The following is a 24836-nucleotide window of genomic DNA, read 5'->3' on the forward strand; positions in this document are numbered from 1 at the left end:
TCTGATATAAAATGGATTTATTTGCAAGAGGTAACTGGGAAACAATATTTGTATTTATTGGTTGGTATCACCATAATCAAATCTTTTCTTTTGTTGTCTTTTAATCTGTTTTTCTTACAAAACTGTTAATATTTCTTTAGGTGTGGAAACATGAGGGCTGAAAGATAATTTTCATACCACTGGGTATTGCTAACAGCAAATGTTTATTTGTTGATATACCTTATAAGAGTATGTGCATGTATAAGTGTATACAGTATAAGTATATAGTCATATTTTTGTCTGTGAAGGTGTTGCATGCCTGCCATATGAGCTTTAAAAGTGTACTGTACAAACATTGTAAAAATACATACAAATATTCACAGAATAAGCACTACATTACTATATTCCTGCTAATAGAAATGGTTATAGACAGGATTACAGTATAAATGCAAAACACTTTAAAGTTGTCTCCTACCTCTAAGTCATGGTTTCAGGACTGTTGAAGCGTTTGTGTTTTTAGCTTGAGATACAACTTCTTTTGTTTGTATTTTAAAGGATTACACTGTTCCACATTGAGAAGTATGCAGGGTTGCATGTACAAAATGTACAGCACATCTCAGTGAGGTGAATTAACAACAAAGTACAAAATACTTTCCCATGTTCATATAAAGAGCATGTCACTCTCTCTTATACTACTACAAAAATAGTGTTTGAATGCTGCAGGCAGAGGTCATTCACATACATTACATCATAAATCTTAAACAGCAATGCATATAACAGAGTGATATACAGTCACGTTCCACAATCACTGGAACAGCAAGGACAGATTGTCTTTTAAATTACAGAAGAGCAACAACTGTTTACTCTACAGAAGTATCGCCAAACCTGAAGGTACAACACTTTCCACTGCATATGATCTTTTTTATTACTTCAACTAAAACCAAGAGACATTAAAATTTGGACCAAGGAGAACTCACTGTGCTGTACTTGCGTAACTTTTAAGTGTAACAGTAAAACGAGATTACTCATCTCTTGCCTCAAATCATGGTAATCTTAACAGATGTAGTGCTTTTGTGTTATTATATGTTGTCACACAGCCATAGGGAAAAATGTATTTACATGTCTGAGGTGAGTTTGGGCTCCTCGTGACAACAAGCTAAGATAAGGAGTGTATCGCTTCTAGATTAATGACGCAATGCATTTTAGTGCAGATCTTCCAGACCCCTATTGTATGTTACGGAGCCTACGATTGTTTGCCTGCTACTGGCAAAAACAGTGTGATTCTGCATCATATGTGGAATTATTATAAATGAATTCTTCATCTGCATATTTCCTTTCCCCTGTCATGTTCTCAATAACAATACATTTGGGTTTCAGCCATGCTTGAGGCATAACTCAAGAGATTGCAATTCCAGTCTGCTGGTTGATCGGATGTACCTCTTTGATCTGGACTGAAATATTGCAACCACTAGAAGATCTGATCTCTTAAAATGTCCGATTCGGAGCATTTTAGCATGCTCATGTTAGTTACAAGTTTAAAGCATTGCTGGACCAAAGTAACGCCTCACAGAGATGCTAGTAGAACTCTTAGACCTGTTCATTAAAGAAGTTAGTGAGAACATGAGGAATTTCAAACATTCAGCACATTGAGCCTATAGTCAGAATAAGTATATTTGTTTTTTTTCAGGGTGCTCCACAACAAAATGTTGTATATAAAAATGGATTGCAGTGCAAAAGTCAGCTGGAAACGCCTGACATTAGAGTTTTTGAAAAGAAATGACAAAATAAATCCTGTTTTGGTTTTGGAAGCACAGAGACAGCCATGCTTCAGAAGATACCTTGCTGTCATCTCCACTCATTAGCGTTTTTGACTTTTAACAAAGTTATATTTTCTGTGCTCTTATACCTGATTTGAAGCAGTTACATTTTTACAATGCTACATTGGTTGCAGAGAAAACTCAGTAATCGACAAAACTCAAGCAAAGAGAGCGATGGCTGGCAGCACAGGTGCTCAGAAAGTGCAAAGTTGACACAGTATGAGATGATGCAAAATAATGTCATTGGTCACTGAGAAGACACAGCTGTATTCATCAAAGAGACCTCTGTTATTATGCTTGAAATACCCCAAAAGGAAAAAGAAACCTTAAAGCAAGGGGCTTCATCGCAATCGTAAAAAAAAAAAAAAAAAATCAAAATGTACACTGAAAAGGTTTTTGCGTTGTCAAACAACCTTAGACATCGACTGTACAGAAGAGTAAATATTAAACATGTACAACTATACAAAAGTTGATTTGCAATTTAACTTATGTGTAATATCAACAGAGGAAAGTAATGTGGATGACCGGCTTGAACATCAGTTGGGCACTTTGGGCTCAATTCTGAGTGAGCATTCGTACATGCTTTCTTCATCCAGAACCGAGCTCATATCCAGTAGATACTGGGCTACCTGAAACGTGAACAGAAGAGAAAATTTGAAGGTTGAATTAATCGTAATGTTCTTTAAACTATGCAGAGTTTTCATTTTAACCAGTGGATTTCCCAGTAACCCTTTTTAAGAAATGGCATAACTAGTGGCCACTCATTGACAGCAGTAGCATAATGTCTGAAGGTTATAACCAGGTTAATTAAAGAGACGACATCGGGGTATAGAGCGTTAGGGCAATAGCTACAGTATTAACCAGAGCTAATACAGCCGCGGTTACTGACGGGCAGCTGCGTAACAGCTTACACACTGGCGGGCCTTTTTCTATATCCTTAAAGAATTCAGCTTACAAATGTACCTTTTGCCACATTATTGTGTTCCTAATAATGGGTAAAAGATAAATACAGTTCCTGGTCCGCATCTCAGTCGGACAGGGCCTTTCTGTGTAGGGTTTGCATGTTCTACCCCAGCTTCTTCCCATGGTCCAATGACATTCTTGTTAGGTCTATTGGTGACTCTAAATTGCCCGTAGGTATGAATGTATGTCAGTTTCTAAATGTTTGCCCTGTGAATGACTGGCGACCAGTCCAGGGTGTACCCCGCCTCTCGCCCGATTACTGCTGGGACTGGCTCCAGCCCCTTGTGATACTTGAATGGGACAAGCAGTATAGATAATGGATGCATGGGGAAAAAATATGCAGGACTATCCCATTTATTAAATACTTGAATGTTTGTCGTTAAAGTATTAATAATGTGAGCACACAAACGTGTCACCCCTGCATATAGTATACCGCAGCTAGGCCACCACTGTCAGAAAGGTCTGGACACGCCCCTCAATGGAGCAAGTGTCCCCGCTTGGGATGCAATGTCGAATAGGAAAAAGGTTGCACACCCATCACCTACAGTCCTAATATCCATTTACCTTTGGTTGCATTTCGATCTTGTATGCTGTTTGCTGAAACTGCCTGATCTCTCTGATGATGTGAGAAATCTAATAAAAACATGAGGACAGAACATTTTACTCTTGACTGTAAAACAGACATTAGCTGAAATGTGCATCTCTTGTGTCAGGACTTCAAAACTCTCACCATTCTCATCTTGGAGAAGTTGACCAAGTTGTCCTCGGTGTAGTTTGGCGTTCCCTCCTCGATGAAAGCTAGGTCGGTGAGGTACATCCCCAGGTAGGGCACGCAGGGAGGGTCGCAACTGATTGAGGAGGGGAAAAAAACATCATCCACTTGTAGTGCATTATTTTTTTTATTGATCAACTCCAAAACTATGTCCTCGAAGTAAACTCACTTCTTCAAAGCCTCTCTCAGGTTTTTGAACCTCCCCTCAGATGAGACCAGTTTCTGTAGCTTGTCAATCAATCCTTTCGTCTAGACAAAAAAAAAAAAAACACAGTTACTGATAATACCAAGCACACGATAAAAACAAAAACATGGGGAGATACACACCTGCTTGGAAACTTTGAGCCAGGTCTTCTTGAGGCGGAAGACAGAGCTGCGGTTGAGGGAGGAGGTGATCTCGAGCACAGCGTTGTAGTTGTGGAGACAGCGACAGATGTCAGCGACAGCCACCCATTTCTCTATGACCACTACACGAGTGACCACGTCCTCACAGCGCAGGATCTCTGTGGCGATCAGGTTGCTTACCTTGCAAAGGGAAGACGAAACAGATCGAACTCAGATTCATGCCTGAATTCATCAAAAGAACACTTAGTTGTGTCTTGTTGCCTGGAACATACATCGTTGAAGTGCTTTGTTGTTCTCATGATGTACGGCGTCTTCTCATTTTTGTCATTCTTCATCCATCCTTGTCCAAAGAATTCCCTGTAATGTGAACACGTGAATGAGATGATTGAGTGGACACTGAATGAATCCATGTGTTGTTCTTATGTGCAGCTCAGATGAGGCAGGCACTCACTCGTATGGGATGACCTTGAACACCAGGTGGTCCAGCAGAGTGAGCTGTTCTGCGATCTCCAATGCAGAGTGGCTCTCAAAGGGATCGGTCCTCCCCTCTCCCATCTGGAAGATACAGAAGCAACCAAAAATGATTAAGACTGCACCCAAGGAACCAGTCAAAAGCAGCAGGTAGGTGAAAACAGAACATGGTCTTTGAATGTGATTTTGGGAAATAGCAAAACAATGTTTAGATTTAGAAAAAAACTCTTCTCTGAATGATTGTTTTTGTGTACTAGATGTCAGCATTAAATTGATTTTGGCACAAGTCATAAGCATCAGCTACTGATATTGGTTTATGCCACAACATTTGCCGATGTGCCGATGTCTTTCAACAGGGCCAAAATGGGCCGATACTGATGTTGAACCAATGCATCGGTGCATCCCTAATCATTAAATGTCAAATTGTGCTCAGAGGAATCAGGTTTTATTGGAGCAATCAATTAATTAATAAAGAAGATAAGCATCAGCATCACATCACTCGGACAAATGAAGTGCTCATAAATGCAGATATGCAGAAATGTGAGATCCATTTTTTTCCTTTCTCCTGTTTTATACCTGATCCACACTCCACTTTAATATTCACAAACATAAAGATCACTCACCAGTTGTGTCACATCTTCAAGGGTTATCTGATTGTCGCTGTGATCTTCCTGAGTTAGAGTCCTGACAGACAGTAAAGAGGAAAGCTCTGTAGTATGTACAGTATATTATGTCTTAAAGAAACAGGAGCTTACAAAAACATTGAGATTCCTTTATAGAATAGTACCTGATGATGTTTGCTGCAGCTTTCCTCTCCTGGGTTAATAGCTCGGGATCGTGCATCACTTCATCCAGGAAGGCAATAACTTTTGTCTTTAGCTCGTTGTTTTTTTCAAAGTCCTGGAGAGAAACAGACGGCACACAAGCAAGTGACTTTAGTACAACTATAAAATTACTGTTGTTTTATCGGCCATACTAAAATGACATCTTAATCTAAAAAGCATATTTTTGCTTAAAAAATAGTTTATTAAAATAATTTTTAATGACAAGTTCTGGTGGGGTTTTTTTAGCTGTAAAAAAAAGCTTTCGCGTAGCACATGTAACCAAAGACAGACCATTTATGGCACAATGACATTTGAAAGTCTTCCTGTTTTTTATAGTCAATAATATACAGTTTGTATGAAGCAACTTCTTTTTAGAGACAAGAAGCTTCATTGTTTTTGATTTCATTAATTTTTTTTCACCTTAAACTGATTGGATGATGTAAATCAGGCTATTTTCTTTAGTTACACACGTATGTGTTGTGTGGATCGGTCATTTTTCTGAGACATTTTTACCGGAGAGTGCTTTGACACCCAGTGCCTCAGGACGTTAAGGACTCTGTTGGTTGCTGCTCGTCTGATCACAAACTCTTTGTCTCCATTTCTCTGATCTGTTGGGAAGCCTGCAGAGAAAATCTAGAATAAGTCTATGCATTACACTGTGTGAAAGATGTAGCATTGGAATCAAAGAATACGTGATATGAACATGAGAGATGTGCGTGTACCAGTGCTGGCGAGGGACATCCGCCGGTATTTTTCCTTGGTTGGTGTGCCCTCATTGGCTCCGGCTGTAGCAATAGCAAAGGCGGAGGCAGCAGACAGGGCACTGCGGTTGTTATCCAGCTCTCGACATGAGGACATCACCATGCCATTGTTGTAGGAAAACAGGGAGAACTCTACAAGGAAGCACGATTCAAAAGAAAATAACCATCTGGAAAGTAGCTAGATTGTTATATATGGTAAATTAAATGGGTCTTATTTTAAGGAGGTAAATAACAAACAAAGAGCATTTTAATTCTATGCAACTCACAGGGAATTTATCAAATATCCACTATAACTGAGTCTGTATAAATACACTGCAACATGCCCTACTTGTTGTTGCACAAACCTCCACTAGGGGGCACTATAGGCCAACATTACTTTCCCTCCAGACTTTCCTTTCCAAGAGGCTTTGATATTCAAGATGGTTGCAGCTAAATATAGCAACCAAATATCAGCATAACAGAGGAATCAACAGATTCTCTGCAGTCTGCTATGTTTAAATCCTGGAACTGTAGACGGATCATGAGCAGCTAAGAATCCTACACCGCGAGCAGAGAGACCGTCTCTCTCTCTGCCGCACATTTTTCAGTTAATTCTTCACCACGCACAATGGATGTGTGTGTTTTGTCCCAAGATTTAGAAGGCACGGATAATCTTGGCTCAACTGAAACAGCCTCATTGTTGGGGGCGGAAAAGGAAAACACGCTCTTGATGCAGTTGCTATGACACAAGTTTCCCCTAACGCCTACTAAAGCCAAGCGTTGGATTTCCTCACATGATTCTAACCATTTCTGAAATGCATATTATATCAATTTCTCTTCACAGTTTTTGTGTTTTTGTCTTGTTTTGCACAGCGAGCACTTTTCAACCTATCCTACTCTTAGTTTGCTGAGAGTATTATCAGCCCAGTGCAGACACATTGGACACAGGTAGCACCTCGCTTAGATAGCAGTATCAAGGGGTAAAAATGTTAATGCACATTATGAGGACACGATGTACCTGAGGAGTTTTTGCATTTGACGTTCTTTGGGGTGGTTGGTGACTTGATGGGAGAGGCCTCTGCGTCCCCATCATCACTCTGATTGTGGTCGTTGTCACTTTCTTCTCGTACAGAGAGATCTACATCACAAACAAAATGAAAACAGATCATCGAAAAGGATCGCTGCAGAAAATAAGAATTTGAACAATCCCTGATGACCGGCTCTTGCTGACCTACCTTGTTTGCCCCCTGAGGTCTCCTCCATCTTGTCCTTCTTGTCCTCTCCCTCATCAGGTATCTTGCTGCCGACCGGGCTGGACACATACAGTTTGTTGATGTCCAAGGTGGTCTTGCTGAAGGGGGACACGGATGAGTACATGCTTGCATAGCCGTTTGAGGAGCAGCTGAGGGCAGCAAGGTCAAGAGCTTTGCCCCCAGTGATGATGGGGATGTTGAGGGAGAGCTTTCGCCGGCGGTTTGGGGATGAATTCTTGGCGATAGCGAGCGGTGGAGGGGAGGAGAACTTCCTGCTGGCCCTCGGGGAGCTGGGAGGCTCTCCATAAAGGAGTTTGCTGTTCTGACTGCTTGCAAAGAATAACTCCAGGGACCTGCAACAAGGGGAAGATATATGCATTTGATTTTTTAGAACACAGGAAATGTGTTTCTTTGATATTTGGTAAGTAAAGTCTATGTTTCAAGAGCTTTGCTAATTACATAACTCCTCCTGAATAATTAATGTGAAACAAGTCAGCCGAGCATCCAAAAGTCTGTATGCAGCTGCTTCTGTCGTTTCAGAGCAGAACACAAGCTGCAGTGTTGCAGAAAACCTCTCCCACTCCCTGCCACCCTCCTGGCGACCTCACGGGTTCCCATAAATAGCACAGCGAGTGATAGTGCGCATGGCCACTGCTGACACAAGCAGCCGAGTGTAGGTGTCTCTCGGTGACATGACAAGCGCCACGGGAGAGCATGCTGCAGGGCGTGGGCATGGGGAGCTCCCCGTGATCTCAACCCCACAGTGGGGTCCCTCGCTCTAGGCCTGTGGAACGTCGAGTTAGCCCCACTGCAACACTCCGTCAATATTTCACACTATGGATCTTTGCAGATAAGGAGAGGGTGAGCGAGAAAGAGAGAGAGAGAGAGAGAGAGAGAGAGAGAGAGGGAGGGAGGGAGGGAAGGGTTCTTCAGCAGCGAGGTTGGTTGCCATAGAGCAACAGAGCCCAGTTTAGACACTCCCAGGCAGGCAGGAGAGACTGGACCCAATTACTGCCTTTGACCACAGAAAATATACAAAAATACACATGACACATGAAACATGAAACAAGCACAGGTCCATGTCCATACTCACACAGTCCATGACTCTGAAGTATCACAGAGCCTTCCTCTATTATATACTGCTTCTCTGTGTTGACATTAACCAAACACGATCAAAAATCAAACTCCAAATTCTCAAGCAGCAACTCAAATCAGACGGAGACAAAACTGTTAAACTTGACTATCTGTATATTTGTCTATCTATCACTCTCTACTTTGATCAGTCTATCTTTCCAGTAGCCTATTCCCAAGTTATCGTCTGTTTCTTGCTTGCTTCACAGCACTGCATGTTTGAACTGAGATTCCTTGGGTGAAAATACCCACAATAAACTCATCGTTCACATCTGCTAAAAGAGAAAGAAACTAGGTGCATTGTAACATGAAGATTGTTCAATATTGTAATAAGATGAGTTGCGATGAACAGATGTGCATATACATTTTAACATAATATTTATTTATCTGCTGTCCTTCATGTCTCCTGGATTCAAAATCAATGCAAAAAGCATTGTTTTTTTTTTCAAGTCCAAGCTAGCAGAGAACTAGCTGATAAGGAGCTTGAGCTTCATTTGACTACATCAAAATGTTATAGACTATAAACACTACATGTAGGCCTGTTTATTCTAAATCCTCATTTTGCAAAATCCCCCCCAAAAAATTATTCATTTAGCAATTCTAGAAGAAACCCTTTTTTACGGGCAAAACCCTTTTTAAAGTCAAAACCTGCTCGTTCTGTTCATCACATTAGATGATCAATCTCATCTTTATGCCCACTCATGACAAATGTATCAAATAAGATGTGTTTGTCTACCTTCAAAATCTGACACAGTGTCATGTGACTCACCGGGCAGGAATGGCACTGATGGGCTTCTTGTAGATGGTGATGAGTTTGTCGAGAACCACATCGGCGGTGGTGAACACACGATAGGAGTGCAGGAAGGTGTTGAGGAAGTCGATGGAGAGGAAGCGGAGGTCAGTCAGCCTCTCCAGCAGGCGCTCCACACTGGCGTAGCGGATCTGCAGCACCTTGCAGGAGTTCATCATCTTACTGAAGCGGATGTCCACATCGTCACAGTACAAAGTCGAATCTGACCTGCGCAGAAAAACAAACAAACGCACAAACATGAAAAGAATTGCCAGAACACAAATGAGGCTGCAAAGAGTTGATTATATAAATACAAACAATGCTTACTTGATCATCTGTGGCACTGTGACTTTGGAGTTGTCCTCAAAGGCGTTCATCATCAGCCCATTGCAGCGGATGTTGTCTATGCACTGTAGTACAGATGTAGTAGAAGCAAACAGGGAGGGAAAAATAAATGTTAGTGAGTTCTGTTACGTGCAGGCTCGCTACAGACATCCTCAGCTTTTTTAGCTGACTGCTGGAAATGGTGATGCTTGTTGACGTGCCTGGCTGATGTCACTGGTCCATGCAGACTTCTCTTGCCTCGAGGAGGCAACGAGGATGACTGTGAATGACTGGCTGTCCTTTGGCTCCACCACAATTTTGAAGTCCAGGTGCTCCATGTCCTGGCCGCTCTTGTCTGATTTGGCTTTGTGTCAGACACAAAGAGATGATTGCAATTGATTTTTATTTTTTATTTGCGTGTGTGTTAATCTCTAATGGCACTACATGCTTTTGGTTTTTCTAAATATGAATTATAAGAAACAAATCAATCCTGGCACAATCTGGGTGTCATACATTATATACAACATCACACACTGGAAATATGATGCATTTTTTTTTTTTTGAAAGCATCTATATGAATAAAACACTCACACTCATCATCTGTTCCCTCGGGGTCCTCCAGCAGAGTGCAGTCTATGAGAGAGACGACTCCATTCTGCAGACAACATACAACTGACAGTAAATTCTTCACACAAGCCTCATTTCACCCAACTTGCTGTACAATTTCATCGTTCAGAGTCCATCCCTTGAATGCGACTAAGAATTTAATAAAACACGTATTTGAAATATATATCAGAAGGGAATTACAAATGTAAAAATAGGCTAAGCAGCTTCTCTGCTTTCTGTGAGTAAACTCTGCTGGAGTAGATATTAAATATACGGCTCTCATATGGCTGTAGGACTTCACAATAAGACACAAACCAGTTAGGTTAAAATTAGAAACAGCACTGACCGGGTTAAAAGTATACATCGATTTCTGTGGATCCCATGTGCCTGTGAGTGTAATTTGCATCTGGTGCAGCCGACAGTGAAACTAACTTTCTTTCCAGAGAGTTAATACTAAACCTAAATGTTTCTAATAACTAAAGCTGAAATAATGTCAGACACTAAGAAGTATCTGAAAGAGGACATGATATTGTTTAAATCGTATGGATCGTAATTCAACCATGGTTTTTAAAATTGTTATATAAAAAATGACAATAGGCTTCCTTAATGAGACCACAGAAAAATGATCGTTGTTTAGCTGTTTATCATCTCAAAACGTCTTCATTTGGTTCTTTCTCAGAGCTTCAATTTTGGAGCAATATGCGGATATATAGATATAGAAGAAGAGATTTAAATTTAAAGAAAGCTATCATTTAATCACAAACCTGCCAACAAACGCAGTTAGAGACCAGCTGGTGAATGTAGCAGGGCACTTAGAACCTCTAAACAAGATCATTTTCTCTTTGAGAGTAAATATAGAGCTAAAAGAGAGATGATATTTGAGTTATATTTATTAAAAATGTATATGTCCATATTGTGTTTACAGCTTGTTTTAATGCCTGCAAGTTGCAAAAATAGTTTTTGTTTATGTAAGGGCTTAAGTTGAAGTTTTTGCCCTTCCCTTCCACCTCAGACATAATTCCCGCCTTATAATGTTTAGTAATTAAGAGTAATAATACACCAGCCCTCCATTGCATATAATGTACAGTGAGCCAGTTTATCTGTTCAATTTAAACAGAGGTAGATGTTTTCCAGTGTATGCCCACCTTGGTGAGATGAAGCTTTCCCCCTGAACCTCGGGTACAGATGATTAAGTGCTTGGAGAAGAGAAAGCACTGCCTCTCCCCTTCCTTCTTCAGGGACAGAGAGCCCAGGCGCCCACGGGTGATCTTGCCCTTCTCGCTCATTGGCACCTGGATGAGAGACCCTGTGTATAGTGGAAATAAAAGGAGGACAAAGAAACAGAGGGAGGGAAATATATGTAAGCGGAAACAAGTCAAGGACGGGAGATTATTTTAAAATATCGTGCAAGAAGAGTTTTGCCTTTCTCTGCATGAAAATACACTCACATTGGATACTTGTATTTAAACAATCTAGCATTTCTGTTTTCTCTGTCCTTGTCCATAGGAGCCTTTTGGGGACATATTACATTTTAAAGTCCCGGATGAATCATATGTTTGACTCTTAACAGCATAATTAGAAATGGACACTAAAGACTCTCCTCACAAGTAGAACACGTTGATGCCCAAAACTGAGTTATTCCCATCCAGTGCAGGGTTGGAGATGCGAGATGAGTCTGTCAGACAAGTAAGGAGGGACAAATCTCTCTCTCTCTCTCTCTCTCTCTCTCTCTCTCTGCCATGATTCTGCTCCTCTGTGGAACTGGAGGTTTCTTCAATGGGACCTGAGACTCTAACTTGAAAGCAGGACATACCTTGTCTCACGAAAGTCTGGCTGGTGTCCAGGAGGATTTCGCATCCCTCTACAATCATGCGCTCAATTGCCAGGTTCTTCCTTATGTTTTCAGTCTCACTCACTTCGTCATGCATGATTCTGGGGAAAAGGGACATTAAATCACTCTTAGTTGACGTGTAAAGGACTGAATAGGTTCCTGTATAAACAAAGTACAATAACATAATAAGTCTTTTTTTAATGTTAATGTAAGGATTCTGATTTGATCTTTCAGGCTACTTACAGTTGCTTTTTAAAAAAATATATGTTTAGTTTTGCACCTCCTTGCACACAGTCCACAGGGGAGGGGATTGGAGCTTTTCATTGTGGTGTCGGGTTAAATGCTGCATCATGCTGGTTGTGCTATTTGTGTAGTTCCCTCTCTTGCAATATTTGCACACAGTTTTTGTCTGTTATCTTCTCACCTCTTTCACTTTTTGTTTTGAGGAAGCCAAAATGCTTCCACACCTCTGATTTAAAAGACAGTGGTGCGTCCTCAATTTTAAAATCTTGCTCTACAGCTGCTGACGCTCACCATATTATTGCGATTCATTTCTCAGAGTACCGATAGGAATCTTACCTCCTTTGAATCGATTTATCACGATTTTTACAATTAATCTCTACATCCCTATGTCTTGTACATGCATGTGAAGTATTCTTTGAATCAACATCTCATGCTAATTCTGTTTAAACGGCTACTACTCACTGTGAAACTTTGGATCATTTTACCAAAGACTCTTTTAGCTGATGACACTTTGTTTTACCTCTGTAGTGGATATGGAGGCCTCCATATTTTATTGAGACTTTTCTAATCAGTTAAAATTCCATGTTTTACATTGTTGGATGGAGAACATGACTTAATTGTGTGTTTCCCAACTTCTAAAACGAACCCTCTTGTTTGTGATGTTTGAAGTTGTGCAGAGTAATGTCAGCTGAGATACAAGTCTTTATATACTTATATTCCATGGAAGTACCTGGAAAGCTCCTCCAGCTTAGATTTGGCATAGTCCAGACTATTTCTCTCGATATGTTCATGGGGTGTGTGGGCCAACAGTTCGTGCAGTGTAAGAATGTAGCGGGGAATCTACAGAGAAAAAAAAGAAGAAGAGAAGGGACAAGGGGTCACATATAACAACTAACATGCATGCATAAACACAAATATGTACACAAAGGAATATACCTGTTCATTTAAACTAATGAGTAGTGTATCAATGGAGAGCACAATCTGCACTCATCAGCATGATGTATCATCAACACAACACTGCATGCCTACCTGTAGGTCCCTACAGAGTGGATCATCACAAACTGCTTGCATTGCTAGAAAGGAGCCATTATTAAAACCTGAGCTCCAAAAACAACCGCTTTTTATAGACATGAAAAACACTACAGGGATATTTTGAGCAACAGCAGACAAATGGACGCTTTCTTCTTTCCTTGATTAGTGCTGCTGAAATATGAAACATCACTCAAAGAGACAATGTGTGCTCAAAAGGGGAGCAGGTTCTCCAAGCCGAGCCTGACTGAACCACAATGGTCATAAAAAGAGGCCTGAGCTTATTCATGATAACATACTCAGTGGAAATAAAACAAAAAAAGACTTTTGATGTTTTATTTTGGGCAGCACAAAACCTCACTGGCGGCACCATTTGTCACCTTTTACAAACTTAGACTTGGATACAGACCAACTACAACAGAGCCACTCAAGGTTATGCAATTTTTTTAAACCAAATTTGCAACTAAGGAAAAAAAAAGCCAATGATATGACTTTAAGGCTATGAATAAAACCTGAAAATTATCATTAATGGTGATTTTTTTTTTGTGTGTGTCAGGAATTAGTACATTTACAATTGTACATTGGACGTAAACAGCTATAGAAAAATCTCTGTTGAGTTAACAGTGCCAGTAGGTTACTGACAAAAACTGACAAAAAAAAAAATCTTCAATTTAAAAGAGATGTTTCAAAATATCTTTGGAAGAGACACTGACTTCAAAAGCTAGTAACCAAATAAAGAGAAAGGACAATACATTATCAACAATCATGGATATTTATAGTTGTTGAAAAGCTTGTCATCAATCTTGAAATTGTAGATTCCAGTTAGAAGTTTAGATCTTCGTTTACATTTTTCTGAATTTTTGTCTCATAGTGGATTTAAGAAACATCCAGTGTTGGAAGTCAAGTAAACAAAGCAACCACTACTTTACAGACAGCTACAACTGGGTTTCATTGGCATAGCTATAGCCAACTAGCATTAAGATGTTGAATTATATGCCCCAAAGGTAACAGTTTTATGTGAGGAGAACAACTTGGCCCAGTGTGGTTGCAAGAGCTCAGAATTAACGACATAATCTGGCTGCGGGCTACAGCCTCTGAAGCAAACAAATTGGTCTGCCTTTATTTCTCGTGTATATCAGCGAGATGAATGAGCAAACCTGGAACATGGGGTAGGTGAGGAAGGTCTCCAGAGTCCTCTCTTCGCAGTCAGGCTTGGCCTCGTACTGCTTCAGCAGCTTGTCAAAGTCTCGGTTTTGTTTGCAGTGAGCCAGGATCTGCAGGCTGTACTGGTGGTTCCTCACAAACTCCTGGTAGATATTCAGCATGGGCAGCAGGATGTCGAACAAGTCGGCTAAAAGGAGATTAAAACCAAGATACTGTAACAATGACACAAACAACAAGGGTGCCATGAAAATGAACTCAAAATATAAAAGAGGTCTTCTTACCCAGCACTAATGTCGGCCAGCTTGCTATTCTGGCTTTCAGACCCTGGTAAAATATCTGATGTAGGAACATGATAGTTTCACTGAAAGAAAATAAAGAAGAGAAAAATGATCAGTGATATTTCTTGTGTTTGTCATTCATTCATCATATCATATCGATGCAACGACTGTCAGAGTTGACAAAGACATTTTTGCAAAAAACGGCTGATTCTGATGTGGCATGTTCTGCATTTCCAGTCCTGTAGGTATTAAACAATCTGGATGGAGGTTCTCTAGAAGTAAAAATTATACAAGCTTTTGAGTCATATCATGCATTTTGGTCGGCAGCTTCGCAAATAACAAAAAACAGATGTTGTAGACAAGTTTGCATTTGCTAAATGGTGTGAACAACCAACCCTCTAAACAACATGTATTATTTTAGGGTACATAAAGTTATGAGGTAGGCTTAGTCTTAAATAGGAATGTGCGTGATTAGTCGACTCAACGATTAAAAGCGTCCCTCCTAGCTAGTCAGCACTAGAATTACACATCTGTTACTGCAAATCGTAATCACTTGCTACACACAGAAGTGTGAGACTGACAGACCAACAAATCAAATCATCATTTCAAAATATCAAAACATCTTTTAATTCTTAATCTGTAATTCTCTCAACACACACCTGTTTTGACAGGCGACAGAAAAAGTGGGTTCATGCTAACGTTACGCATAATGCACTTTGATGGAGTGGGTTAGGCAAAAATGTTTCCTTTTGTTGTAAGATCAAACAAATCAATGAATTCAACCTTAGCTAAATACATTTTTTAAACAACTTTTTTAAAGAAAAGACTCCATATGAATCATGCTTTGTTTACATCCATTATTCTAGCGAGCCCTTCTTTATTTCTTCGTCCACACGTTGTTTCTTTCCTTGGCACATTGCTGCATGCAACTGTTAATAAGTGAGATAAGTAAATGGCAAATGGACTTGAGCTTGTATAGCGCTTTTCCAGTCTTCTGACTACTCAAAGTGCTTTTACACCGCATATCACACCTACACATTCACACACTGATGGCAGTGGTTGCTATGTAGTGAGACCATCAGAAGTAACCAATCCCATTCATACAAATTCATTCGCCGATGAAGCAGCAGGAGTAAGTTGAGGTTAAGGACACATCGGCATGTTGCTGCAGGAGCTGGAGCTTGAACCCTTGACCTTCTGGTCGAGAGACGACTACTCTACCAACTGAGTCACAGCTGCATGGCATATAAACCAATCGAGGTATCACCCACAATAACACTACTCCATCGTGCTACTGATTATAAAAATAAAAGAAACACACACACATGCTCTCTTTAAGATGAATACATTGGTTAAGGCAATGTATGGAAGTGTTCTGTGAGTAGTATCCAACCTGTTGAGGAATATGCTGCTGACATCATCGTGGGTGATGGGTGGTTTCTTGGAGCTGGCTGCCATGCGTAGTGGCCTCAGGAAGTTGTTCACCAGTATATGAAGCTGCTGCACATACTCGGCCTCAGAGTCCAACATGCTGAATACCACCTGGTTCCGCTTCCTCATGCTCTCTGCGTGTGGCGAGCGGATGTAATCCTGGATAATTGTCTTCCACTTCCTCCGGCAGATCCAGCCTCGCAGGAAGCTCTGGACCTGGGATTTAAAAAAAAAAAAACCTCTCATCAGTTTCTCTTCAGAATACACTCTGAAAATATACTTACAAACGTTTATCATTTCTTTTACTTTTTTGATTTTCTTAATTTCAGAGTCGTCATCGGTCGGGGCAGCTGCAGGACTTGCATGGATCTTCTCGTTGTCTTTGAGTAGGCCACCAATCTGCCGGGAAGCATCCAGAAAAAAAAGAGCAATCGTTGCCACTTCCACGCTTGTCTCCTTCTCACTTACTGCACCAGTATGTAAACAAAGTGAATGAGTAAACAGGACAGAACCTGTCAGCACTGTCAACACTGAGACATTAGCCTGACTAAACTGACTGTGCTCACTTGGCTGCTATCTCTGCATCAATATGTATTTATATTGGTCATTTAAATGCAATATGTAGCAGACAGGCAACAAGGTAAACAGCCAATAATAGACTGGAGCTGCCCTGAACTGTTTGAAGCTAAGTGTCTCCATTTACTCTGTAGACGGCCAGAGAGTTAATCGTTATTGCATTTATAGCTGTGTTCATGCATATTCAGCACATAATTTGATTTCAAGCATCACACTTGCACATTAAAGTAAAACGGCTATTTGATCTTGAGAATACAATCCTGTTGAGGCATTGTTTCTCAGAAGACGCACGAAGTGGAAAGTGAAAGTGGTCAGGATGAATACATCTCTCTCTGTGTGACAGAGCAGTGCTTTCATTTCCATTCCATTACTTACATATAGAAGAAGCATAACAATAATAAGGACACAGAAAAGAATAGATACTATGCAAGAATCCAGTGATTCTTGGTTATTGTGGTACAAAAGTAATCTCTGCCCAGAAATCCGGCTGATTAAGCGCTGAGTCAGGGTTAATATATGTATTTATTTATTGTATGCATGAAATGTATTCTTAGATATTTGTATCCACTGATAGCTCCTTTGTGCAGAAGTTGTACACTTTACACACAAAATTACATTTTTTTTTACCCAAAAATAATAATAATACAAAAGAGTTTATTTTCCTCTACTGAGTCCCTACAAAAAAGAAAGCTTATCTTTTAATTCCTCAAAAACAAATTGGCCTTTGTATAGAGCAGTAGGTCCTATCCAGGCCCAGATTAAAATGACGTTGACTTAAAAAGTTTGTTGAAAAATAAACGAGAAAGCTAGTGACAAACATATGAAAGCCTCTCGGTCAGTTTACATGAACTTTAATAAAGGACGACTTCAGTTACACATTTTTCTTCTCTGCTGTGCAGTCCACTCAGGATTCAATCAGATCATGCAGAAACTAAGACCAGTGGAACATTTGTAAAGCCTTGTTCTGATCTGTACATATCTGGAGATTATTATTCAAAAGTTATTGACGATGAACCTTTCTGTCTGAAGGTTAAACTTTAAAAGAAAAAAAAAAAAATCTCTCTTTGTGTTTTTGGTCTATAGTATAGTCTACAATTGGGAACATGAAAAACATTCTGCTTGTCCTTAAATCGGAGATCCTGACATCTCTCTTAAGTGTGAATCCAGCTGATTGTAGAGCAATGAGATTAAGTCTGAGTGAGGTTTGAGTCTGAGAAGAACAGGTGCGAGATGTGTGGCTAATTGACAAGAGATGGGCGGAGAGTGTATGCCTGCAAATATTTAGACTCCGCTGGTATCTGTTCAGAGCGCGTTATCATGGTCATATCGGAATAATGTATTCATACTTGTTTACATCTCTACGCCTCGGTGTATAGGCATCACAGGGAATATTACCTCTGACTTAAGCCTTTCAATCTCTATTTCCCCATCTTCTATCTGTTGTCGAAGTTGCTTAGCAACTGTTTTCTCCGTCTCCACAATCTGAAGCAGATGAAGATACTTCTGCATGAGGGTCTCATGCTCCGTGGCCAAGTTTCTGAAACTGTAACATATGCACACACACAAGCGCACACACACACACAAACATAGTTGTGTAGCTTTAGTAATGAGAATGACAACAGTACATATAGTTTCAACCAATATCAAAGCAATCTGGTTTCTCTTGTGAAAAAATCCTTTATCTGTCGTTTCTTATATTTTAACAACACTTGTGAAAGCGTGGCAACATCCCCAACAGACTGACGGATTACTTACCCTCTAACGACTGTTCTAACTTTGATTGGCCATGTCTGCGTATTTCACTGATGTGTGCCTTTACCTGGCATGTGATATTGCAGCCACCCATTCATCGCATTCCTTTACGTCTTCGGTGCGTAACTCCAGCGCCTTTTGGTTTTCCTGGGTGAAGCTGACAGTGAAATAGTACTGAAACAAATTGGGGAGGTTGGGGGGGGGGGGTTGAGGGAAGTTCTAATTAGAAACAACAAGACTGTAATTAACCTGACAAAGAAAGGACCATTCATTATTACATAGCCTCTGGATCAATCTGTTGTATCGTGTCTTAACTGAGGCTTCTGCTTCTGTCTTTGTGTTTTTCCTCTACCTCGCTGCTGCAGACATCAAGCAGGTGATTTAAAACCACACAGGGCCTGGGGAAGCCACATCGTCCTCGCCCACTACTGCATTTGATGGAGCACACTGAGGGAAGCCTCCCCCAGTTCCTGGGATGTCTCTGGTTCCCAGAAGGTAAATGCCATGAGACATAGCTGGCTGCAGCTATAGCCTATTACATAACTGCAACTGTGACACCCGTCTCTTTTCAACTGAATCTCTATTATTACAATTATTATTTTTTATTATTATTACTATTTAGAACTCTTCATGGATTAAGCATTGACCATTAATTGGATCACATTTCCTGTTGTAAAATATAATTTATTTTGTGTTCCCCCTTAAAAAGTGGCATTTTACTTAAATTATAAATTCAGGATATGAATCCTTTTATTTGAACCACATTCTGAATACAAAACCATTACTCACTCACTGGTGGAAATATTTTGATAAATGTAATAAGCCAATATTTTGTTTATATAAAATATGTTTGTCTGTTTGCAAAGAAAGTAAGTATGTTGGAACTCAAGAGAAAGTGTCCAAATACCCGTTAAAACATTATATAAGAATGAAAATAATACCCTCATAGGTACACACATGCACAAACCACATTGTCAAAGGCAATACAAGCTGCTTTCAGTTTGCTTTAAGATGTTACAACTTAATTTTTGTATTGTTACGAGGCATTTTTTTGTGAGAGCTAAATTTAGCATATATTTCCAGTTAAAACAAAAGAAAGATCAGAAACTACCAGAAGAGAAATGTCATCTTTTCTGTTGTCTGGCCATGTTCAGGGACACAAGAGTCTAATCTTTGGCCTGCAGATGTTCAACAGGCGCCTATCAACCTGAGACTGATCGTTATTCATGGCTGACTGCTCTTCCATCTTCGCATTCATTAGGTATTCATCCTACCGTCAAAGAAAATCTATTTCTGGCAGAGAGGTATGCATGATGTTGTAGTTTTCCCTCATGATCTCTGGGAGAGTTCTGAGTGTCTGAGCTTTTTTTTTTTTTTTTTTTAAACCTTTATTTAACCAGGAAGTCCCATTGAAACAAAGGTTTTAAATACACAAGTGGCCTTTCATTAAAAACAACCACACAGCTCTGTCAACACCACCTTCTTAAAATTTGATATCAGTAATTCTCTCTTTTTGAAGATTACTCCATGCACATTGTGTATTATAAGAAAAGGCAGATTTCCTAAAATCTGTCAGCCCTCTAGGTACTTTCAACCTGAGAATTGCAACTGGTAACCAGTAAGACTGAAATAAAACAGGTTACAGAGATAATCTGAACATTTTCTCAGTATCTCTTCAGATAAAAATACAACAGGAATTTTGTCTACAAATTGTGAATGATGTCGAACCCAACAAAACATTAAAAAATACAGCGGTGAGGGCGATGCAAAGGGTGCATGCACATTCACTTCATGTTTATTTGTATAGGGACATGTATGGAAAAAATCAACTGATGCCACACGCTTCAGCATTTATAGCCTAAGCTAATTTGCAATGCCAGTCGCTATGAGCCTTTAAAATACATAAAATTCAACAACAGACACACAAAAACAGAACCAAACGAGGACAGGACACAAACAATGAAACTATCATAAACAAACACAATATAAAACAGGAAGACCAAGATCATACATGACCACAAGTCTAAGTCCTCTATAAAGAAAAATCAGTTTCAGTCTGGTTCCAGTTTGAGCTCTGCAGGTAAAACATCCACATATCGATCCCCTGAACAAAAAAAGGCTGTTTGTCCGAGTGAAGATTTACGAAAAGGCACCTTACAGTCTCCATTAGGTGCTCCACGTGTTATAGAGCCTGACTATCTACATGGAACCACGAGGTCTCTGAGCCCCCGAGGAACCTGATGATTTAAAGATTTACGGATGAGTTTAAGCGTTGAAAATGTAATAAAATTATCAAAACTTAACATATTTAACTTTTTTTTTTTTTTTAACATGACAATGATGCGACCTCATCGGCTTCCTGTCTAAGATTTAAATGGCTCTATTGTAAATCATCACCAAGAGGCTTGATGGTTGTAGGTGCTGCTTGTGAATCAATCACAGACAGAAATGTAGCTGCCACAAGCTTTTTCTTGGCATCGAGAGCAAAGCCGGACTTATTTCTAAAATAGCTCAGGACATGGTAAGCACACTGTCTGCTTCCTGCTTTATATTCATGGCTGGCTCGCCTTTAAAATCATCACAGACCTTAACAGTAATGCCACATTGATACAGTACAGATGAAACATAAACATACACGAGTACTTGCTCTTTAATCAGTGAAACACACTTGTTCTGTCATATCGGCTGTCCTGCAGAAATGAGTGACTGCTAAATAAATGTTAGTGAATTTTGATTAACTGTAAGCTATACATGATTAGAGTATGTCGTATGTAATTACTGCCCAATGAAAAGCAGGTCTGTTTTGTTGCAGCAGTACTGTAAAAGGACTTTCCTGAATCATATAATGAGATCTATTCAGTGATATATTCCCAGGAGAACTGCTGTAATCATGATACATGCATTCACTTTGATTTTAACCAGAAGCTTTAGCTTTATCAGCCACGTTTAAAAAAAATTGGATCATAATTTATTAGCCTGATCTTTTGATTTACTACTAACTCCATGCCAAATGAAGCATGCTCTTGCTTTGGTAGCTTCCTGTTTCATTGGTTGAAGATCTGTTTTTCCCCCCAGTGTGAGCCAGTATTGTTTTCTATAAACGGACTCTGACCCCTCCGAGACGCTGCGACAAAAATAATTTAACCCAGAAAGCGCTCGCATTAACAGAAGAGGTGCAACAAAGTACTTTTTCTCCTCTCTGTTACCTCCTCTCTTTTAACTGCATCATTCTTAAGGATGCAAATAAGGGTTGCCATAGAAACCACAGGCTCAAACGCATAATCATTTTCACACTAAGTGCATTTGGCGATAAATATAATGTAGGGATTATGGTGGATTGGGAAAACATCGCCACATAAACATGAATACAGGTGGGGATGGGAGATAGAGGATATATGTGTCCTTGCTAAGGGTGTTTGTTTACATTCGGAGGTTTCAGCAGACCATCATGTCACTCACATCAGTTGTTCATACTTTGTGCAGACCTCAGTGTTTTCACTCTCTACAAATGCGATTCAGGAAAACCAAGAGAAACATAAATCTTTCCTGTAGTTTGTCAGGAATCCATTCAAAGATGGCAGAGATCTGTTTTCATGCTATTCTCAGCATGCTCATATATGTGTATCAGGAAAAAGCACCATGAAAAGGAAACAGCATTGCTGACAGAAGAGAAACATTTTTTTTTAGATTCTTTGAGGGAGGGTTGTTTTTTTTTGTGTGCTTTTAAAGCAACTGTGTGGGCAAAAACATTAGCCAGTATGTTGCATTATGCCTTGTCAGCACAAAGGCAGCTGTTCACAGGAAGAGCCTGGACCCACTTTGGATTGAAGCCCTACCTACAGAGTCAGGCACTGAGCCTGGAGAGAGGAGAGGAGGGCTGATGGCAGTGAGGTATTATGTCCCTCTACTGTTTATCATAACATCCAAAATAACAAACGTATCCACCTTTGTCTTTCTCATTTCCACGTTTTGCTTGTTTAAGAAGCAGTAAGTGGAGATCTTTTTATAAGGAATAAATACATCTTATGCAGATTTAAATGTACAAATCCTTCCACGAGTACTTTTATGTGTAATAGTGTGTGATAGAGTATCCTTAACAAAGGACAAGTGACTAATTCAAAAGAAAAATCAATTCGACTGAATCGTATTGTTCTATTCATCTGGATCAGAGCTGACTGATCACTGGCACCCTGCTGTTTCTCGAGCTTAAGCCGTCATACTATCATTGAGCCACAAGATGGAAACCCTGAGGCAACAACTTTTTTGTCATGTTTTATGGGAAGCAGCATTAGGTATATCACTCACCGCCCTAAAACGTCAATAAAAAAATCATTGAAAAAGCTAACCGAAAGTCAAAAGCAAAAAAAACAAAAACAATAACTCACAAGACTCTTAATGCGTCCCCATGATATAAACCAGAAACTATTAACATTCCATGCGCAACTAATCTCATCAAAAAACAGAGGGAAGGAAAGAAAGGGATCAAGCACGGGTTTGCTGCAACCCGCATGAAAACACTGCAAGGCTCATTACCAGGGCTGCTGAAATACCATGAGGTGTTAATATTGTTACCTCATCATTAATGCCATGCATGGATTACATAACTTGCAATACAGCAATCTGGAACCTCGTGCTATTCTGCTTGTGCTGGATTTGAGGTCATCATGCGATTGGATACAATGAGAATATATGCGCAACAAAAGGCTTTACTCTGGACTGAAATAGAGTTAAATTGTGCAATTCAGCGCACCCCCCCCCCCCCCCCCCCCCCCCCAGTCAATATTTGAACATGAAGCCTGAAAAACAATAAAGCGTTGAGTGAGAGAGCGCGCGTGTGTGCGTGTGTGTGTGTGCGTGCGTGTGTGTGCTCCATACCTGCTTTTCCAAACACTCCTTGGCTGACAGTGAAGGTTTGGGTGAAGGCGCCCTGTCGCATATGCATCCTTCCAACAGGTATAATCCCGCGGGCCGAGAGCTGGACTCGTTCTCAAAATAAAAGAGCATATTCTGTAACAAAGCGAACCACTTTGTGTGCCATTTTGTGTTGTCTGAGCTCTTTTTGCTTAAGCATCCTCGTCTTGTACCATCCTTTTTTGCCAAAAGCCCCAGGTAGGTGACATGACCATCATTAAGTCGTATTCCCTTCTGCATTTTGATGAGGAGACTTCAGCTGCGCAAGGTGGATCGCTTGTTACATCCTTTTTTTCTTTTCTTTTTTTTTTGCAGTCGCTCCTGAGAAATATCAAAGCAAGAAAGACGAGATGTTCTGAATGCGGACCACTGGCTGCAGGCTCGTCCACTCTGTCCGACGCATTCACCGTGTTGGCATTTAGGTAAAAAGAGAGCAACAAAACGAGCAGCACAAGTCCAGCATCCTAAAATCTTTTGTCATACTCACTCTGTCGTACGCTTTTAGGGTCCACATCATTCGATCGTGCGTGAAAAAAAAAAACCCCAACAAGAGTTAAGAAAGGAGGCGATAAAAAAAAAAAAGGAAACACTCTAAACAACGCCAAAAAGAGAGAGGGGACGTTGTTTGGCGCTTGCCCCTTTCTCACATGAAATCTCCAGAAACCAGCAGGCTCGGTGCTGAGCTAGGCAGTGCTGGGTGAAGTCACATGACGCATGCTTGTGAAAGCAGATTTCAGGACCTTGGACAGAGACGTTTCTACAAGATGCCGCATAAGTTGAGTTTCCTCTCCAATCCTCCTGTAGTGGTGAGAAGAAGTGACGCAAGGAGAGAAGTGAATGAGCGACATTCACGAGAGCATGACAGAAAATAACACGTCTATAGAAATCAGCGATTAAGCAAGCTGGTCAATAAATGTTTATTACTCCATATTCTTTTGGGAAGTATCTGCTCATGCTTTGTGTTCTTCCAAATTGTCACTTACCATTTAAAGGGTTGAATTGTGCAGGTGGCTCCAGTCTTGCTATGAAACCATTATGCACCTTTTTCATGGCAAAGCAAGTAATCAAACGCATATATTTTTCTTAGGTCCACTTCCTAGCAATTTAAGAGCTTCCCACTATGAACTCAGATAAATGTAGAGTTTAAAATGTTGTTTTTCTTTTCAGACACTGTTATGAAATGTATGAAATCAAGAACTAAAGCAGCAGCCATTATGTATTTTAGTAGAAACACTCGGTGCCCCTTTCCTCCTATAACATCCTAAAGGGTTTTCAGTAAAGAGGCAATTTAAAAAAAAATGTTTTATACATAATAGTATGCTTAAAGATAATATAAGTTGCAGTATGAATGTGGTAGTTAACATGCAGTTTAACCATTGTTGTAAGTGGCTGCTGCTATATTTAAAGAGTTCACCTTAAGACTCAGGAGAGTAACATTGTAAGCTCTCTATCAGTTGGATTAATGTGACAGAGAAGCACAAAGTTGTAAATACAAAAATTTGGAGTTTCTGAGAGGAATGGTACTGACAGGAAATACATCATCTAAACTAAACATTTATGATGTTATAGCTCCTTTGGGGGGTTTAAGGCTGGTTATAAAGAAAAC

At 40.0% G+C, this 24836-nt stretch overlaps 1 protein-coding gene across 1 annotated transcript; it reads right to left on the reverse strand.

Moving 5' to 3' along the window:
- rasgrf1 (Ras protein specific guanine nucleotide releasing factor 1) lies at positions 1 to 24230 on the reverse strand. Its single transcript, XM_020631322.3, has 27 exons — positions 23195 to 24230; positions 18387 to 18493; positions 17963 to 18110; positions 16298 to 16390; positions 15954 to 16207; positions 14564 to 14643; positions 14276 to 14469; positions 12820 to 12929; positions 11829 to 11947; positions 11161 to 11321; positions 10001 to 10064; positions 9631 to 9773; positions 9413 to 9495; positions 9065 to 9313; positions 7147 to 7517; positions 6930 to 7049; positions 5894 to 6064; positions 5685 to 5791; positions 5135 to 5247; positions 4971 to 5031; positions 4328 to 4431; positions 4149 to 4233; positions 3859 to 4056; positions 3701 to 3780; positions 3490 to 3607; positions 3324 to 3392; positions 1 to 2425 (listed from the first exon to the last, which is right to left on the reverse strand). The coding sequence occupies exons 1-27, from the start codon at positions 23468 to 23470 to the stop codon at positions 2333 to 2335; spliced, it is 3771 nt and encodes a 1256-aa protein (XP_020486978.1). The 5' UTR covers positions 23471 to 24230; the 3' UTR covers positions 1 to 2332.
- Positions 24231 to 24836: the final 606 nt, after the last annotated feature.

This window comes from Labrus bergylta, chromosome 7 (assembly GCF_963930695.1).
Source record: "Labrus bergylta chromosome 7, fLabBer1.1, whole genome shotgun sequence".
NCBI classification, from domain to species: domain Eukaryota; kingdom Metazoa; phylum Chordata; class Actinopteri; order Labriformes; family Labridae; genus Labrus; species Labrus bergylta.

Bases quoted from the DNA above. Each gene is read 5' to 3' on its own strand.
- rasgrf1 (XM_020631322.3), bottom strand. From the start codon at position 23,470: ATGCAGAAGGGAATACGACTTAATGATGGTCATGTCACCTACCTGGGG. The intron at 9,774-10,000 runs GTGAGTGTTTTA...TCTGACACAAAG, and splicing joins CGAGGGAACAGATGATGAGT to CCAAATCAGACAAGAGCGGC. The intron at 3,393-3,489 runs GTGAGAGTTTTG...TGTTTTTATTAG, and splicing joins ACTTCTCCAAGATGAGAATG to ATTTCTCACATCATCAGAGA.